The following is a 12,731-nucleotide window of genomic DNA, read 5'->3' on the forward strand; positions in this document are numbered from 1 at the left end:
TAGTTACAACGGCTGCCCCACCCTTCAAACCGAAACGCATTGCTGCTTCACGGCGGAAATAGGCGGGGCGGTGGTATCTACCCGTGCGGACTCACAAGAGGTCCTACCACCAGTAAAAATGTAGTATGTATGTTGTTGTTTTCTTTTATTACTGTGTCCTTACTAACTTATTTTTAAGAAATAACTGTTATTAACATTTATATGGATCATTATCTGAACTAGAGAATTTAATAAAAACAATAAAATTATGACATGTTACAGCTATTTTACAAACAGCGGAACTATAGTGCCATGTAGTATAGGTATAGAACTTTTTCGAATACTCTTTTTTTTTTTAGCTAGGCAAATGGTTTTGTGCGACGCCAATGTTGCCAGGGTCAAATTTATAAAATACTTCAGTGAATAAACACACAAAAGTTTTGTTATATGAAAAATCATACGAAGTGAAATGAGATCTTTTTTGTCTCCACCTTATAGGATCGGCACAGCGAATTTTTCTATTCCATCCTCTATCAGCCGTCATCTCAACACTCACTCCTCTTTCTCTCACACACTACATTCATGTCTTCTTCGATCGACCTCTTCCTCCTTTACCTTGCACTAGCGTTTCCATACATCTCCTAGTCACATGCATCTCTTCTCTACGCATCACATGTCCATACCACTATTAAATTATAATTAAGTAACTCTAGAATAAGTGAGTAGAGAAAACGTAAATGGATTTGGAGTGTTTGTTTGTAATAATAAAATAACCACTTTTTACTGAATGCGTAAGTACATATACCAATTTTTTTTGTCTGTCTCTGTCTGTTTGTCTGTCTGTTTGTTCCGGCTAATCTCTGGAACGGCCGGACCGATTTTGAATAGACTTTCACTAAAAGCTATAGGTAGCTGATGATATAAGGAGTAGCTTAGGCTATTTTTTAGACTAGCTTCGCTCCACGGCGGCACCCGCGATACGACAATAACCGCGGCTAGCATCGCGGGACTCAGCTAGTTATTAAAGATTACCAAAATTTGGAGCGTATCGGACTTAGCCGGTACTGAAACACGGTTATAATTGCGGACCCGGGTATGAATAGTCCCACCCCCTTATCTTCCCAGGGGTGTCGTCAAAGGCGACAGGGGGATTTGAGCGCAAGCATCCGGGGTCCTACCCGACTGGCAGCAGGCAATCTACCAACAAAAGCATTCCCAAGGAGGGTTGACGTCAGGTAGGCCGGTCGTAAAACTTTGCCAAAACCTTCACAGCGATGAATACAAAGGCATATGATGAGGGTGTAATGAGATGAAGTTGATTAATTTGAGACTTTAATCAAATGGGGATATAATAAAAAAGAAACGAGATGAGATTGGTATGTAATAAAGTAAAATAGCGGTTATTTAATGCGACTTTTTCAGTGAACTTTCTGGAAGAACCCGAGAATTTACGTCCAGCGGCTTTGTTTGATTATCCCACATTTGTGCCCTTTTACAGACGCTAAACAGTTAATAAACCACAGTTATTACACTTATAAACCTAAACACTAAATTAACAACGAAACAAAATAAAACAATACACTCCTCGCGTTCTCGACCAAAACTCCAAGCAGACTCGTAAATAAACAAACCCTGTCAAAGTACTTTTCGACTAAAATAACATCGTTTCATAGGTAAGACCCTAAATTCCATCCTTTGGGCAAGCAGTCTTCTCTCAATATCTGCGGACCAGACTCACGCACGTCGCGCGCCCCCTAGGCATGGAAAATTCGTAGAAGGCTCGGCCCCCGGCCCAAAAAAAATACAATAACATAGCCTTTCTTACTATGATAAAGCATCATTCTCTTGAGAACAACGTCAAACGAATCTTAATCGCGAATGCCCATTTTCTGATCCCACCCCTCGCCCCAATTTTTCGGCAAATCAAATTTGAAAACGCATTTCAATTCGTTTTTAATTTACTTAATTTAAAATTGTAATATTTCGAACACATGGTCAATTAAATAGTGTGTATCGAATATTTGGGTACCGCTTACGATAAAATTAGATAGGAAAAGACAACGAAACTCACTGGCATCGCTACGTTCTGTCCTTCGAACGGCCCTACACCCAAACCAAACAGAATATAACAAAAAAGTATTTTAGACACGACCCTCACACAAAGAACACAGCCATAAAAATGATTTTTTTCAATAATTGCCTCTTAACTGACATCATCCAAGAAATCATCGTCTTCGCTGTCAGATCCGTTATTTGTATTGTGAATGTTCTTAATCACTTCTAACGTATCGTCGCGATACACTTCTTCGTCTGACGAAGCGTCAATCGTATCAACATCGTACACTATCCATTTCTGGGAATCCCCCTCTTTGGTCAGCGCCAACCAATTTCTGCACATCAATTTCGTCATGGTCACCAAAACGTATTGCCCTTTGTTCGAATGCCTAGATTTGTTAACATCAACGACTCCATACAGTTCCAGTTTGAAACCATATTCGACGTCGCAATGATTGGCCGAGAACGCGACAGCTCGATCTTCGATTTTCAGCTTGTAATCCTCGATTCCAGCAATCAAAATTTTCAATTTCACCGTATTTTTGTTTTGGCTCCAACAAATCTTCGGTTTGCTCAATTTCAATTCATCGTCCTTGACTTTTTCTGGCAATTGACCCTTTTCTTCCAATATAGTCGAAGTATCTTTTGACGTTTCTCCATCTGCATTGTTTTGTACTTCATTGGCAGTTATCATAGGTATTATTTTCGAAGACTCGGGTCTGGTCCTCATGAAAAGCGCTTTGAAATCTTCAGGCCTATTGATCTGCCACGTATCAGAACCACTCGTTTCGTTATCGGAATCAACTAGCGGCACTGAGCGGATCGGTGGTTTTAAGAATACCTTATCTAAGGGCACGTTTATGTTACTCTCGGTTTCACTAACACCTGATACGCTACCTTCTTCTTCATCAACCGTTGCGTCTTTATTTAAAACCTTTTTATTGCATTTGATTTCTGATAGATATGCTATTTCATCTACGTTTTCTTTGGCTAAATTCAAGTCTATCAATAGCTGGTTAACTATAATGTCTTCGTTCGTGTATGTGTCTATTAAAGCAACACCATATTTGTGACCTCCAGTACAATCGGCTTTTTCCTTGGTGAAATGCTTAACGTAAAGGTGTTTCAAATTGCCTTTAGCGTCTTCAAAACAATGGTCGCTAAACCAGTTCGTGCTGAACTCCGTCCATTGCTCCCCAAAAGGTCTGATGCCTATTAATCTACATTCAATCGCTTGGAATGGTAGTTGGGTAATGAAATTCTCGGTTATTGTCGCTAGATCGTTTGCGGAGACATCCCTCCAATCACCCTGGTCAACGAAGAAGCATTTTACTTTGTCTTCTGAGTAAATATGATCTATCCTTGCCCTCTCGTACATCGAATCATCAGGGAACTTAGCCAGTACTATATCCCCAACATTTGACCCGTCCAACGGAACAGTGTTTTTGGAAACATATTTATTAATCTCTATGTTCAACAATTTCATGCAACTTTCGAATTTCACAAGACGAACAAAGAGTTTATCCATATCTTCGACTGAGGCCAAATATACGGACGACAAATCATCTTCCAGGTGCGCCCATTGCGCTGCTGGTAGTACTGGTATCGGTTTTGGCACTACCTGTTCGTTTGTCACCGCTTTAACAATCAAACCAGACTTTTCGCACATTTCTTCCAAAATGCTTAAATGTTTAGGATTAGGAACAGCATAAGCGTTTAATAGTTCTTGTTTGAAATTATGCCTTACTACAGTTTCGCTGAGAGATGATAGGGCCAGACAAGCTTCTAAAGTATCCACAAAAATACAGCTTCCTACACTCATAGCCACGTGGCCTCTCATGAACAAATCTTCGTTCTTCTCAACGATTTTCTCCAGCTCATTTTTAGCTAAACAAGAAAACGTAATGTCTTTGTCCTGTGGTTGTATATTAGCTAGTCTGACTTGTACAACGTAAGTTTTCATATCTTTGAATTCATCAGGTAAATGATATAAATAAATATCGCGACTCTGCTCAAACTTCTCTTCGTCTATAAGCTTTATTACAACATAATTAGGATTTCCGTTTTTATAAAAACTTATAATCTTCACTACTTGACATCGAATGAAGAAATTTTGCTTCTTTGATACGGCACACACGTCGCCAACCATTGGAATACCATGCAGCCGTCTGCTAGATTCCTTGCTGAAGTACATGCCCATTTTGAGGGATAGAGTACTGTAGGTCTGAGGGTATTTTGTTGTTTCACCGTCCACTGTATTTGACAGTAAACGAGCAGAGTACATGACGGCTGAATGGAAATATAAAATTTGGAAAGTGACCACTCCATTCTTCGGTATCCAGTCAGCTGGACTGTCACACTCTTTAAAGATTCGATGTCTCTCAGTACAATTCCAGGTATCAGGGCAAATTCCCAATGACAGTAAATTATCGCACAGAGGCACCAAGTCTTTGACCTTTGCCAAGTCCTTTTCATTTAATATCTTCTCCGAAACTTCGTCCAGTATTTTAGGAACGTTTTCGGTACAACGTTTAAGGAAATTAAGGATTTTCGGCAATTGTTCTACGTTAGATTCGTCCATCAACACCTTAACCTTTAAATCTCTGGACTCGTTTTTAAAAATAGAAGGATAATTATTATTTAAAACGGAGAATCTCTTGCAGAATGTCGAAAAGAGAGCCGGCAATGAGTAATGAATCAGGTAACTGGCATCTGTGACGTTCAAGTGAACCAAATTACTATCGCAACAGACCAGTATTGGACCCAACGTTGGATCTTCGAAATCACCCCAAACTACATTTAAATTGTACAAATCGTGGATATTCATGGTGTTGTCGCAAGCGAAAACGACACGGTTATTGTATCGTAAAGAGCTTTCTACAGCTTTAACTTCATTATCGGCGCGACATACGACCACCGTTCTTTTGGGACCCTGTACAGAGTCAATGAACTGTAACACGTTTGCGATTTTATTTTCAGGTCTAAGAAAATCAACAGTCGTACTAATTTTCGAATATAATATAAGTTCTTGGAACGCACCAATGCAAACTACAGAATCGGGGGCTTTCAAAACGATCGGCTCCAAGAAGTCGCACCATATTCTCGAAGCCACAACGATTTGGACTTTAAGCTCTTTGTTAACACGGTTCTTTAGCATATTTTTTATTTCGTACAAAACATATTTCACTTCGTTCGCGTATACATCTGATATCCTTTCACAATCATCAACAACGAACGTGGTGAGATCCCTCAAATCGACGCTAAGGTCGTTTTGAAGCAGTCGCACAATCGACTTTGGCGTACATATCAATAGATCACAACCGTTCAGCAATGCTGTTGTTACACTGAGATTATCCATCCCGGAGTAACAAGCAAACACTTTATCTTCAAGACCTAACAGCATTTTACTGATCCTCTCGACTTCGGATACAGATTTTGATGTGGCACAAACAATAATACATTTAGGACCACACGAATCCGGTGATTCCTTTCGAAAATCCCTGACTAGACGACAGACCGCTGGTAAATAGCCCATAGTTTTTCCGCTTCGTGGTGGGCTGATGAGGAATGTACTGAGGCCGCGCAAAATCGTGCCCCATGATACAGTTTGAAGCCTGGTCGGGTGTTTTATGCCCATGTTTCTGAGCACCACGTGGATGCTGGTACCGAAGGGGACATCCCTAAGGAGGCTGCATGGTTGTACTTTATTATTACGCTTCGTGTGCACCAGCAATACGGGACTTGTTAGTTTATCAACAAACACTGATTTACTTCCGTCTAGATTTTTAAAAGGGTTGGCGTTTAATTTCGTGTTATTTACTTCAATATGATCAATAGTGTGCTTTGCTTCAGATTTCTTAGGTGTAGCTAAATTTAGTTTAAAAGTTTCCATAATCTCAGACATTTCATCATCGGAACTGAGATCGTCCTCGTCTGATATACGACTAGAATCCATACTGGATTTCGTGCTAGATTCGGACGCGGCAGAATTTGAGGAAACATTAAATTTGTCAAACTGTTTCAGCTTGCTCTGTAGGATACTTGATTTACGTAGATTATTCATTTCGGTTTTTAAATTAGCTGTTTCTATTATTTTAGATTCACTTTCATTCTTGTTGTTAATCATACTATCATATAGATCTTTATGAATATTTACGTCTACCGGTATCGTCTTTTCTATTTCTATTCTATCTGCTATTTCGTGGAACTTATCTAAATTCTTAACATCTAATTTAACATGAGAATCTACGTCACCGAACGACACTTCTGAAGCTTCTTTATCGCAGTCCACATGTGGAGTCCATTTTACAGTCTTAGTCATTTTGGGAGCTTCTTTCAACGGCAGTTTATCGATATTTATGCTGGGTGGCCCGTATACTATGCAAGCTGCTTTCTTCACGGGGTTTCTCCTAGTACTTTCTGTAACGAAGTAATGAAATCGAGTTTATATAATCTAATGTTAGCATTTCATAATAGCCTACCACATACAAATATCACTTCTGGTTTAACATTAATTTAAATACATGTTCAATGTATTAGCCATACCTGCGTACTATAATTTACATATGAATTGACATTACATAATTGAAAACATACAGGCACAAATCTTGTGAGTCAGCGACTCGCCCAGAACATTTGAGAATATTTATCTAAACCAAGATAGGCAGTAAATTAGTGGCAAAAAAAAGGATTAATTGAGCACATACCTGTATAGCAGATTTGTTTTTTATTATTAAAAACATTATCAATCTGTTTTTCGTCCAAAAGTTTGTCTACGACATTAGCTGATCCATCAGAAGTATTGATGGTATTCGCAATTGAAACTTTTTTAACACTTTCATCATCAGATTCAAAATCATTTTCAAAGTTTTTCCTTTGTCCATCACCACTGAAGTTTCTCTTAGTAGCTTTTACAGCATCAGTAGCATCTGATTTCATATTTATTTTAGACAATAATTCAAGCCTATTTTTCAATCTCTTGTTGGTTAACATGACCATCTCTGACTTGTTTGATGGTACTCTACAAACACCTCGACCCAGGGACACTTCATCGCTACCTTTGCACTGCTCTAGATCTTTGAGCTTATTCTCTAACAACATAATATTCTGTCTGTTATTATGTCTTTCCAGATTTTTTACTGTCAAAGCTTGCAGTCGCTCACCTGCATGGAAAATACTAGTGTTTTGATGCACAGATTTCTGCCATAACTCTTTGGGTTTACTAGATTTCCTGTAGTATTCCTCCAAGTTCTTTATAACTGCTCTTGTTTCGGAATTACTGAGCTTAGTTTTTATTTTACCTAAACTCATATACTGGTGAAATTGGCATGGATCCTCGGTAGCTAATCCCGCCTTTACTAGTTCTTTTGATAAATACAATTGGACGCCGTTTTTTTTTATTATTAGTTCACCATATTTATGTATGTTATTGTCAAATATTGATGACCTGAGGAAGAATACAATCGATTAAGTAGGGAATCATACTATTACATTTTTTGTATGACAGAGGATTAATTGGCCGATAGTTGATGGTGCTCCAGCAAAATATAAGTATATTTATACGCATCAATGGGCAGACAAGCTTCAAACCGAACTTGTATAAAGTGGTTAGCATAGCTCATAGATATCCCTATGGCGACGGACCGTCGATGCAAACCGCCCGGTCCTCGCCAACTGGGTGAATCCCTCCCAGCGACGCAGGTGCTCACGGGACACGGCTATTTCAGTCGCTACCTACACCTCGTCGCCTGGAGGAAGCCCACGCCGAAGTACCACCACTGCAGTGGTTGCAACGACGACACGGCGGGACAGCGCCGCGTCCTCGTTGCACCAGCGGCATCGCCCGGGCGGCCTGGTAGGGCCGCCGTACCGCAGAGACTGGCGTCGTTGGTCGTCGACTATCGCCTCGACGACCCGACGGTCGGGCGTCTTCGGGGTAGCGCCACATGTCTGGTTGTAGGGATCGCGGAAACCCCCCTACTCTGACCGGATTCTGACCCCGGACGGAGATCGGACGTCGGGTGTAAGAGTGCAGGAGAGTCATTTAGTGCGGTAGGGCCCTAAAATTCCGCAGTCTGCTTCCAACACCTGCAGATTCTCAAGTCCCAAATACCCTGTGCGCCCCTTAGGTGCGAGGACCTCGTAGGAGGTACGGCCCCCGGCCCGAAAAAAAAAACATAAGGTCGTAGATATCACAATAACCCTTCGAGCGTGAACAGTCAATAGATCAACTCTCTATTAATGCACAAAAAGTGTGGAGCATCAGAATACCCACTTTTGTGTAGTTTGACTATTGGTATTATTAGGTATTGACCTGTATGCATGTCATGTCTTAGTGTCCACATGCATAACATTTTTAATAACTTAATAACTTTCATAAAAATCATTACAAATTACTTTACTGTGAATTTTTGTATTTTTTCTAAGTTTAGAGTTTGTAAAGTAAAATGCTTTAGCAATTTCTGTAAAATACGTGAAAATAAGCTCAGCACTAAAAGGGTTAAGCTACAATTTGCTATGTTACCTTAGGCCCTGTAGTATTTTTATTATCAGCAGTGGGGAACAAGCAACTGCTGCTGTTCCATCCAATACGAATTGGCACTTGTATAAAACTTAACCTCTAGCCTATAATAGCCTTTTCTATTGCGAATACACAAAACCATTAGACTATATTATATACTAGCAGACCCAATAGACGTTGTCCTGTTTAGTTTAGTTGTAGTGTAGATAAATAACATAGATACCGACTGCGGCACTATCTGCCAGGCTGATTTGTGAATCTAGGCCATCCTGGGCACCACCTAAACGCATAAAAAATTCATTCAAATCGGTCTAGCCATTTAGTAGAATTTCAGTGACTTTATACACATACAGTAGATTTATGTATATAAAGAAATAAATCAGCTTTGACTATTCACTTTAACTATAAATGATTTACTGTTCTGTTAGTATCCGTATACTAACCTCTCCATATCATTATGAATAATGATAACATGCACATGGCTAGGACAGCCATGACATTATCTTTTGTTGTGTTTTTATAATTCTCTAGTAGAGGTAGGAACCAAAAGTAACATTTAAGAATTTATAAATTGCTAATGCTAAATCAAATCAGTACCAAATAAACAAAAAAGTTACAAATAATGTTGTGCGTTCACCTCTATATCTATATATCTATATAATATATAATATAATATAACTGTCTAAGAATAATCATTATGGTAATTGTTGTATTTTTTTGAATGTTGTCAGGATGAATAATGCTTTAACTATGTAAATTAAAAAAAATTTGTAGTCACAAATCAAGCGTTTTTAAGATTTGAAATATGTTCCTCTAACTTATATTTTATAAAAAATAGATATCAATACATCATTTAATTGCATTAATATTTATAATTATTTCTTTTGGTAAAGAAAGCAAATTAATTAAATTGTCTTAATTAATTATCTAACAAATTTATATAATGACATTGATACTATATATATTATTATTTATTGTTTACACTTGTTATAGTATGATGTTCAGTCGGAAAATCAAATTATATAACTAACAGTTTTCTTATTAAAAATAACAGGCTCAACTAAAAAAATTCGCATTTCTGTATTCAATTTCTCGCAGACAAAACTATTTAAATCATACGAAAAACCGCGAAATTTTAAACTCCTTTAATCAGAACCGGCCGGCGAGCACAAAGCTCGTCTGATATTCGGTGGTATAGCCAAATTTGTGATCAGTGAACGAGATAGCAAAATAAATACAAAAAGATAAAAACTCACCTGCGGTCAATGTGTGTTGGTGAAAACCAAACTTGTTCAAGGTTCTGAAATATATTTTTCATCAGAATGGCTGCTGCCGGCATCCAATCTTCTGAACGTTGAAGCTTTAACCCAGGTTTTTCAACGTCCAAAGATGCATCGATAGGCAAAATCCCATAAACACCCAGCTGTTCAAATACGATTTCATTGGGAGAATTAAGAACTTCAACCCATATTAAATTCGGATTGAGGTAGTGTAATATCTCAACTTGATAATAGTCTGATGCCATGATTCTTAATCACAAATTAGGCGTCAATAACTTCTTTTAAATCATCTCAACAAATTTCTGCGGGTTCCAAGAATTCTCTTTGAGAATATTAACGATTTTTAGTTTTTGCCTTAGGTTTTACTCTTGTTTGATTTATCAGATCCGACAGACAAAGGGATCATAGCACATAAGTCTGTAAGAGAGTGCATATAGAGTCCCTTCTTTATTTCGCCGTAGTCGTGTTTTATGTAATTAACACCACAATTGGAACAATATAAATTTTATTGTTGTAGCGGCATAAACAATTCTAAGTAATTATATTATCTTTCTGGTCGTTCCCTCAATGCTGAGGATCGTGACTGTATGTCAATCTTCTCCACTCGGTCCGGCACTGCATCATATGTACCGCTCCCTGTATCTGGCCTCCAGTCACCTCCTTGAGTTGGTCCACCCATCTAGCTGGCGCTCTTCCTCTAGCGCGCTTCCCCTCCATTTGTCCGAGAATGATGAGTTTCTCCAGGCTGTGCAATGAGGATCGCATTATGTGCCCAAAGAAACTCCGGATCCTTTCCTGGCACATAGTCAGCAGGCGCTTGGTGACCCTCAGCTCTTCGAGGATATTATATTATATTAGTTATATATCACATTATAAATTACTTTTACGTTTTATATATTTGGCGGTAAAAAGGTCCCGTGTCACAGACTATATTCTTTTTCCCACCTCTCGTGCGTTCCGGCTTACGCATCATATAAATATGCGTTCTTAAACGCCACAACTGTTTTCGCAAATAAAGTATTGTTGTTCGTTTTACGAAATATGGACTGAAACATAATTTTATATAACTTACGTTTCGAAACATTCAGTTACTAAGCTGTTATATTTTTCAATTATTACACATTCCTAGTTGACGAAATAACTTATTTTTGAATTAAAAAAAAACTGCTTCAATATTCTGTAAAATTTTATTTAATAAATTTACAAAGAACTCAATGCGATTTTACAAAAATACAAGATACTTTGTCCCTCGATGTTGTTCTATTACAAAATACAGTTGAGATTTTTTCAAAGACAAGGCGATAAAAACACCTGTACTGCCATAAAAAATAACCCATCCGATTTCTTTTATTGCATAGACAGGTGAATAAGCTCACAACCTACCTGGTGCTAAGTGGTAATTGGAGCCAATAGTCATTACAAGGTGAATGCCACTTGTATGCTTAATAGGAGTCTTATATAATATTCTCTATCTCGCAAAAGTTAACTAAAATTTTTACGAAATTGGAAGAGCGCTACTATGTTTTCCGGTAGAGGCGCTGTTCCAACACTCACTGGGCACTGTTCAATCCTTACCTACTGATCTACCCTTAAAACTCAAATTCACTACTACTTCATGGCTAAATAGGCAGAGTAGTGATACTTAGCCACGCGGGTTCACAAAACACCATAGCAATAAAAATCTAAATTTAGTACAAATACTTAATTGTAGATCTATGATCGTTGTGATCATAACGACAAATTATGGACATTGAATTTTGTCTTTTTAAATTTGAGCTTTGGAGAAGGCCACTGAAGTATAGGTAGGTCTATGGAGCACTGAAGTAGGAAACCTATGGAAATGAAACGTCAACAAAAAATTCGTGCCACTGTGACGTCATCTGGCCACAAAACATGGCGGTTTTAGTGCTGCCCAGAAGATTTTAATGTTAGTAGGTTTTATCGATAAACGTTCTTGGCTCATTTTATTTTAAATATTGTTGAGTGAATGTATTTGTAGAATTTATACTTTAATTGGAAGTAAGTATATTGTTATGTGCAAAGATGATGTGATTTAGATATTATGTGAAATCTAAGACGAGTTCGTGTTTCAAATTTGCCAAGTAAACGATATGACGACTTTTAAAATTTGCTACACTGATTTTATAAAGTTGTCGTTTGCCGCAAAACATAAAGATATGGCGTAGTACAGTGCCATCTGCCCATTTCTAGCATGCTGAATGTTATTGTATTTTGAGTACGTGTTTTTCTTAGACTATTACAATCTATTTTAATTGTTTTGCTGACTCTAAAGTCCGTAACACACTACCGCAGCGCACCTCAAGGAAGGTACGCCGCACCATTTGAATCACTCTCAAGTGAGAGTGATTCAAATTTTAAACTTATCAAGTGACCGCCTGATAAAAAAAATATTTAAATAAAACTATTTTATTTAAATAGTTCCGACGAGATTTTGTCGATAGCCTTTTTCCCGAAATATCTAAACAGAATGTCTAAATATGTTTTGATGACATAATTTAAAGAGGTATTTATGATTAGTGTCATGATCAATAGATTCCGACCGAAAAATGGTGCCCGATTTTTCGGATGAGGGCTCCATAATGAATTTAAATATATATAGATAATAGTTTTGGGGCATCGACTTTCTTGAAATCCTATAAAATACGTTTTAATTATTATTTTTGTATGTTTTAAGCATGACAAAATATGAAATTTTATATAAGCAATCATATTAAATCGATATCAAAGTCAATAAATAATGTACAACCCAAAACAGACGACCGAACTGACGTGACAATGACATTTGGCGCGCTAAACATGGCGGATTTTCGGCCTCATTAGACGGAGACGGAGACATTTACGTATATTCATGTTTCATTTTATGTACGCACTGAAAT

General features: G+C 37.9%; 1 protein-coding gene across 1 annotated transcript; it reads right to left on the bottom strand.

The window, feature by feature from the left end:
* Positions 1 to 810: 810 nt before the first annotated feature.
* Positions 811 to 10,206, bottom strand: TDRD12 (RNA helicase-like protein). The gene is made up of 3 exons (XM_089735729.1): positions 9,811 to 10,206; positions 6,741 to 7,480; positions 811 to 6,453 (listed from the first exon to the last, which is right to left on the bottom strand). Exons 1-3 carry the CDS (start codon positions 10,077 to 10,079, stop codon positions 2,183 to 2,185), a joined length of 5,280 nt encoding a protein of 1,759 aa, XP_089591855.1. The 5' UTR covers positions 10,080 to 10,206; the 3' UTR covers positions 811 to 2,182.
* Positions 10,207 to 12,731: the final 2,525 nt, after the last annotated feature.

Source organism: Bombyx mandarina, chromosome 02 (genome assembly GCF_030267445.1).
Source record: "Bombyx mandarina strain Sakado chromosome 02, ASM3026744v2".
Taxonomy (NCBI): domain Eukaryota; kingdom Metazoa; phylum Arthropoda; class Insecta; order Lepidoptera; family Bombycidae; genus Bombyx; species Bombyx mandarina.